Raw genomic sequence first — 8158 nt, 5'->3', positions numbered from 1 at the left:
GAGGGTGAATTTTGGGAAGGAAGTGTGGTCGTTAAAAAAATGTACGACGCAATATGAAATTAGAAAAGGTAATCCGATGAAATTAGATCTAGAGCATATAAGTATGCCGAAAGGTACTCTATATGCTACTTTGGAGGAGTTTGTTAGATGTAAAGTGGGTGAGCATACGATAGGAAGAGTGGGTGGTTTCCAAAATTGTTTTATTTTGGATACGGGTAAAATGTCGCGCTTAAAGGAAGCTATGGATGCTGCGCACGACGAATTTCTGTATGGGTGGAATGCGGTGTGGGGGTATTTAAGTCTGTTTCATGGTCGTCTGACACCGAGACACACAATAGGGGATATGTTCATGGGGGACATGCCGGATGATATGAATTTAGTTGAGTGTCATTATGTGGAAAAAGATAAATATTTACCGATATATAGTGTGTTCGGCAGTTTTTTTGACCAACATGCTCAATCGAAAGAGGGTTTGTACTCCTCATTTTTTCCTGGCAGTGAGAATAAACGTGTGAAATTAACATCTATGTTATCCTCATTGACAGAAAGAAAAGAGGAGACAGAAGAAGAAGTGGTGTCGACGAAAAGTTCAGAGAATACAAAAGAAGAAGACGGAGAAGACGAAAAAAAGGAAGATTCAATTGTGACCGTGGAAGATTCGTCGAGCACCTCGTCCCCGTCACTGTTAGCATCAGATTTATTCGCCAAAGAATAAACAAAGTACGGAATATAGTATGGTGAGTGTGTGTCTAAACAGTTTGTTACTTACCTTATGGAGAGGTTGGTGATCGTTTGCACACCAATGGTAAAGGGTCCTCTTGTTTGATCGGTGTTGTATGCGCTGCTATTCCCGTTGGATATAATGCCATTACAGGTGTTCGAGATATAGTAGAGGTTGCGGCGGGGATGTTAGCCCGCGGGACGAATGTGGAGGTCCGTGATAGAGGAGAAGGAGGGGGATGTTGTGATTGAGGTTGTGGAGGGTGTAGAGGTAACGCGATCATTAGGTAAACTTCTCCGAGAGTGTAAACGGAAACCAACGGTGTTACAGACAGATGCGGGAACAGAATTCACCAACGTTCAATTCCAGAAACTGTTGAAACGAGAGGGTATCGAGCATCGTATTCCTAGAAACGCAGACGTCAAAGCAAGCGTGGTGGAACGTTTCAACAGGACATTAAAAACACGTATGTGGAAATATTTTACCACACGTGGAACGTACAGGTATATCGATGTTCTGGGAAAATTAGTTCGAGGATACAACGAATCGTATCATAGAAGTATAGGTATGAAACCTGTCGACGTCAACGAACATAATGTGTATGTGGTGTGGAAAAATTTACAAAAAGGTTCGTCGTCGTCGTCGACGAAACCAGTGCCGCTTGTCGCCGACGCAAAAGACAAAAAAGTGTTTCGTACAGGAGATACGGTACGAGTGAGTAAGGTGAAATTACCTTTCGAAAAGGGGTACGTACCGAATTGGAGTCGTGAACATTTCAAAATACACAGAAGAATTCAGCGTAAACCTGTTCCAGTTTATCTGGTCGAAGATCTCCAAGGTAACGTGTTGGACGGATCGTTTTACACGGAAGAACTACAGAAAATCATCGTTCCCGAGGAGAAAGAGTACAGGATCGAAAAAATATTGCAACGTCGGAAAAGAAACGGACGATTGGAATATAAAGTGAAGTGGCTGGGATATCCTACGACATTTTCGTCGTGGGTACCTGCAGAAAACGTTCATCGTGTGTCGCCGCAGTAGGAAGGGAGAAAATGGAAAAGCTAGAGAGATTTTACGTGCGTCTCTTCTCGAACAGTTCGATGGATATTTTCCCTCGAAACACAATATCACATTTTACAACAAAATTACCGGAAACAATAGAATTGGACGAAAACTGGGAAGTGGGATTGGTGGAGGTGACATATCCTCTGTATTTTGACAACGTAGTACGGTTGGATGAGACGAGGTCGTTGACGTTTCCGGTTATGCAGTACGCGAATGTCGGTGAATTTGCTCAGGTTATGTTCGGAGATTTGAAAAAGGAACCAAACAAACGAAAATACGTGGATGGTTTTATAAACGATATCGAGTCTATCTTTGGAGGAGGAGTATACGGAGAAGAGGAACCTTCGGTAAAAATACATAAAAGATCAGAGGGCGACGGCGGCGGCGGCGACGACGACGACGACGACGGTAGAACATTTACGGTGTTACCTATTGCCAGAGAAACCTTGGTGGCCACGGTCGCTGCGGCGAACGAAAACAGCATTTTGTATTCGAGACCAAAATCGTACGATTTTCCTCATAACGTTAACAGTGTGAAAATTTTATCCACAGCGAACAGAATTAAAGTGGGCCGAGACGTGATCATGAACCTACCACCGCAGCTGTACACATCGACGAAGGAACTACTAGCCAACATTCACAACCTGATTCCCGACAGCCTGAGTACGGACGAAGTGAAAGACGTGATGATCGACACGGCAAACACGTTACGACAAGTCCTGTACACGATGGAAGAAAAGAAAAACGTAGAGGAGGAGGAGGAGGACACATCGACGCCGTCAACGGTCACACCATTCAACACGCAACTGATATGTGTATACTGTGATTTGATCCCATATCAAATCGTGGGGGATGCTACAGCACGACTCCTCCGAACCATATGTCATGATTTTGCCGCCGGCGCAGGTAACACCGGTCAGCATGACTTTCGAAATGTGCACTATTACCCACTCACCAGATATTCGTTCGAAACTATCGAAATAGAATTTCGAAACGATAAGAACGAAATTATACCGTTTCACGGGAACAGCTCGCCGTCGATGGTGTTACTGGAATTCCGTAAACGTCCACGTCGTCGACTATACGCTTGATAAATAAATAGACGCGCATCAATCGATCCCCAGACAGTTGGATACGAACCCCGATCATGACCAATACCATCGTCGATTACTACATTCGGCAGGCACAAACAGGTCGTGGAATCGGACCGTATTACCAGGGGCGGAGATATCAACGCGGACATGGGATCCTAGGATCGTTTTTTCCTTGGTTGTTTCGCGCCGTGAAACCACTTGTGATGTCCGGAGCCAAGACAATAGGACGTGAGGCGTTACGTACCGGAGCGAATATATTAGCGGATGTGGCTACGTCGGACGGAGCAGCTGTACGAGACATTGTGCGGAAACGTCTACACGAAAGCAAGACAAACCTGCTGACAAAAGCCGAAGCTAAATTAAAAAACATGACCGGTTCCGGTATAAATGCTAGGAAACGAAAACGTGTTGGTCAGTCGAAAGTCGGGTGCAAACGTGTGCGTGTCAGTACAGCAGGTAACGAGCGTCGTCGTCGGCGTAAGACACCCAAGAAGAAAAAGAAGACAACCACCCGTAGCAGCAAAAAGAAGAAGAAGAAGGTCACCACAGTAACCCAGCGTCAGCGTCGTCGTCGTCGCCAACACGGACATAAGGATATATTTTCGCCGCCGTAATCACCTAGAGAGAGAGAATGGAAGGTGTTGCATCGTCACTGGATATTTTCGAGGAGCCGTGTATTCAAACAGGCATTGTGGATAATTACACAGAGATTTGTCACCCTATAGCCTCGATAGAAAATCAAAATGTTGTAGAATTTGTGAGTCAAGGAACGGACGAGTCCTACAGAGATCTGGCTACGACCAAACTATACTTAAACCTGATAATGACAAAACTGGACGGTACCCTATTGAAATACAACGACCTTACGACAAAACAGTGGGGAGTTGTGAACAATCTGGCACATTCGCTCTTCTGTCAGTGCTCCGTTTATCTGAACGACAAACTGGTTACCTTTTCGAGCACCAACTACCACTACAAGGCTTTTCTGGAGACGGTGATCGGTTACGGCGAGGATGCGGCGAAAACTCACCTCACATCCAGATGTTTCTACAAGGACACAAAAAATGAAGCGAATGCTGCTACAAACGAGGGTTTTGCAAAAAGACGAGAGTTGTTTCAGTGGGCAGATTCCTCCGCCACGGAGAGCACGGAACTCCAGAACCATGTGGAACTTAGCACCAACCTGCATGCGGATTTTTTCAAGCAAGAAAAGTACCTTCTGAACAACGTCGAGTTGAAGGTTGTGCTCACCAAGGCGAAAAACGAATTCATCATGTGGGGAGACACCCCAAATGCACCGGTAACAATAAAGATCAAGCGAGCAACGCTACACATCCCACATTTTAAACTACACCCAACCTACCTGTTGGCACACAGTAGAGCGCTAGAGAAGAGTAACGCAAAATATTTTTTCAAACGATCCGAGTTGAAAACCTACACCGTTCCGGCCGGAGGAAAATCCCTGACACTAAACAACATCACCAACGGAACAATTCCAACCTTTCTGATATTCACAATGGTTCCAAACAACGCCTTCGTGGGGAGCGGAGACACCAACCCGTTTTACTTGACACCCGAATCCTTGAACTACTTTGCATTGTACCTCAAGGACCAGCTGGTACAGACGGCGCCCCTGGAACCGAACTTTACATCCGGAAACTATTGAGACATCACACGAGCATACGATACACTCTTCACAGGAACAAATATTTATCATGCAGACAAAGGGCACATGATCACCAGAGAAATGTTTACCAACGGTTACTTCATGTTATGTTACCAGTTGACACCCGATCAATGCGATGACCCGTCATGCAGAAGTTTACCAGATAAAGGGGAGGTACGCATCGAAGCGAGATTCAATTCACCCTTGACACGGTCTATGACGTGTTTGATATACCTCCTCTATAACACTTCGGTGGAGGTCTCAAAAGAGAGGAGCGTCATTTACAACTACTCCGGATGAACACGTACGACATCCACAACGTACTCTCTGGAGATGCTGTGACCGGAGACGTTTTCCACGGTGTTTACCCGAGTGATATTCTCGCCGACGTGGTAGTTACAAAAAAACCAGCAGCCCTCGTTGCTAACACTCATCCGTCCACCAAAAACGGAGAACATTGGGTCGCCGTGTACATCGACAAGGAAGGGTACGGCAAATATTTCGACTCCTACGGAAACATTCCTATTCAGCCAGCCTTTGCCCGGTTCATGAATCGAAACTGCATATCGTGGGAGTACAATCCACGTCAGTATCAAGATTTGTTCAGTACCGTCTGCGGTCACTATTGCTGCATATACCTACGTCACGAATGCATGCGAGTTCCCAAACGACCCTTTCACGTACACTTCACAAACGACCATGTCCGAAACGATCACATCGCGATTCAAATGTTTGGTGCGTATTTTTCGCATCCTCCTTCTACCACTACTCCCACCCCGACTAGCTGTACCATTAACCCTAATATACAATGTGTGCAATCATGCTGTAGACTCATCGATCGTTTCTCTTGTTCCTGTTGTTGCAGACATTAAAAAACTGAAGGCAGTACCTGTCACTGTTCACCTGGAGATCATCTTCCTGGACGACGACGACGACGACGACGACGACACCGAAGGCGACGGCAGCGGCGACGACAAACACCTCACAACAGCGACCATTCGACATAAGAAGAAGAAGAAGAAGAAGAAGAAAACGCATCGCGGACGTCGATAATGGAAACAACGACGACGACGACTACGACGACGTTCCCGGCGGACACCACGATCACCAACTCCACCAGCGGGCATGTGATTTGCCTACGGCAATCTCTAGAATATCTGTCTCCAACTAAAATTATAATTCTAGGGTACGAACTTGGCGGCGGCGACGGCGATACCAATGGACTAGAGAAGTGTTTCCCGGCGGTGCTACTTCGTTTCTCAGAACGAGATGTGCCCCTCTGTTGGACTCTCTTCCGGGACCTGCTGCTCAATATCAACTGGAACCAAATAATAACATTTTTCCAAACAGGTGACGGTTACACAAGAGTACTCCGCGACGGCGACGACCACGTGATGGTCGTCCATACAGACTATTTATTTTCAGAACGCATTCTTGTGTTTCTAGTGGGCGACCAACGACTTTGCTTGACACAAGATGAACTGAAACGATTCCTACGAGCACGACGCACGCTGGCAGCCTACATGTGTTACTACGAGGGGTTACACCCACAGGCTGCTGCGTACATGCGATACTGTGTCGCAAAACATAACATCGTCAGCCGTGATGATGTGTCCCACCCACTCGTATGTCCTCGGATCGACCTTCTCAGTGCTGGGCTACTGCGCATCATTCGTGCGCACGTGGCCTCATGTCTTCAAACATAAATACCCAAAGTGAAATACCCACCCGACCAGTTATATTTGGGATCCTGTGACCGTCGCTGCTGCTGCTCGAAAGACCCTCGTCACCCACTACTACTACTACTACTACTACTACTACTACTACTACTACTACTAGTACCATCAACAATGGCCGCCGCCGCCGTCGCCGTCGACCCCCGAGCAATTGTCTTCACCGTGGATGACGCCTTCGAGGTTTCCGTTGTTGGCGAAAAGGATGACACTAGGATCGTGTTCCGGAAGGATGGTTCCCGAATCAGTCTCGGCACGGACAAATATACAGAATTAACCAAATCAATGGGACTTCTTACAGACATTTTCCACGACCGTCGTCTAGATTGCAGCAAACGACGTATGGTAAAATGTGTACTTACACCCGACTTCAGCATCATCATTCAGGATTGTGCTCGCAACTTCACGGTAACCCTCCAGGATGGCGGCGAGATCCTGCTACTGGACGCACGACAATGGGAGACCTTCATGCACATGTATCACCCTATATTGAAGACCTACTACCGACACTGGCACGCCCAATGAAACCGGAGACTACCAGAACTACTACTACTACTACTACTACTACTACTACTAACACCACTATATGTATTATCTAGTATATGAAGCTTGTACGTACTAACACTACAAACAAAGAAAAAATAAATAGTTTAATACACATTTATTACGTTTTTTCATTTCACATGTATATTTTTTGTAGAACCGCAATACGTGCACGGCACAGAACGCAACAATCCGTGGTCTTCACGGCACACGATGCACACACCAGAAAATGACCACACGGTAGGTAAGCTATCTGTCTCTGATGCACATAACAGATGACACAGTGTTGATTGTCCTCCATGTTCACCGCAGGGGCGATAACGGCCGTTGCGTCCAACTCTTTCTCCTCTTCCCCATCCACGTCCGAGGAATCGGTTGCTGCTGCTGCTCCCGATGTTGCTGCTGCTGCTCCAGAGATACCTTTATAGAGTTTTGTAGCTGGAGGTTGCTCCGCGTCGGCGACGGCGCCGTCGACGACAGTGGACGTCGCCGCAGACAAACCGTCTGCGATCATCAGACGAAGGTAGATGCACTGAGGGTACCATTTTCTGTGTTCTATCCATGGATTTTCGCCCCGCTGCCATTGGTACAGACGTAGTCCACAGTAGTAGCATCGAACCACGTCCCCGAATCCACTGTAGAAGAATCCGGCGTCCGCCATTTCCTCCGGTCGAATGGTTATCGACTCGGGCCAAAGTGGACTGTATGTCGACAGGCGACCCTGGTAATCGGCGTAGGTCGGAAACATCGGGTATCTCCTGTTGATGCACACGGAATTTGGATCGGCACTTCCCAGCCTACGTTGCAGCTCGGTACCCAGCGGAGACGTGGAGACAGCGGCGGCGGCGGCGTCCATACCACACACTCTCGTGAAACTCACTACTACCACTACTACTATTACTACTGCTGATGCTACTAACTCAGCACGTCCTCCTCGAAAACGGTCGTTTGGAAACGAAGGGGGCCCCCCCGCACAATGCCAGGCATGGCCGCAGGCCATGCTTGGCCTTGTCACACACACACACACACACACACACACACACACACACACACACACACATCGGGTTTGTGTCCTATGAAACATATCTATCTATCTACCCGATAGGTTACTACTACAGCACCGCGGCTGTCGAGGAGGACGTACTTGCTCGCGTGGACGACACACCGTCCACTATCACCCGCAGCATTGCACGTGCAGTGGGAGTATCACAGTCGACAGTGTGGCGTGTCTTTCATGATGATCTGCTGTATCCCTATCATCCACGGCGAGTCCACGCGTTGCAGGCAGGGGATTACCCACGACGTGTGGAATTCTGTCAACGACTGTTGCAGTTTT

At 47.4% G+C, this 8158-nt stretch overlaps 2 protein-coding genes across 2 annotated transcripts; one reads left to right on the top strand and one right to left on the bottom strand.

The window, feature by feature from the left end:
• Positions 1–3511: 3511 nt before the first annotated feature.
• LOC145996287 (uncharacterized protein F54H12.2-like) lies at positions 3512–4546 on the top strand. The gene has a single exon (XM_083132716.1). The coding sequence runs from the start codon at positions 3512–3514 to the stop codon at positions 4544–4546; it is 1035 nt and encodes a 344-aa protein (XP_082988842.1).
• A 2412-nt stretch (positions 4547–6958) lies between these two features.
• Positions 6959–7678, bottom strand: LOC145996286 (death-associated inhibitor of apoptosis 1-like). The gene has a single exon (XM_083132715.1). It carries the CDS (start codon positions 7676–7678, stop codon positions 6959–6961), a length of 720 nt encoding a protein of 239 aa, XP_082988841.1.
• Between the last annotated feature and the right edge of the window lie 480 nt (positions 7679–8158).

This window comes from Lepisma saccharinum, chromosome 12 (genome assembly GCF_977018435.1).
Source record: "Lepisma saccharinum chromosome 12, izLepSacc3.1, whole genome shotgun sequence".
NCBI lineage: Eukaryota > Metazoa > Arthropoda > Insecta > Zygentoma > Lepismatidae > Lepisma > Lepisma saccharinum.
The sequence above is the reverse complement of the archived record's forward strand: the minus strand, read 5'-3'. Positions and strand labels throughout refer to the sequence as shown.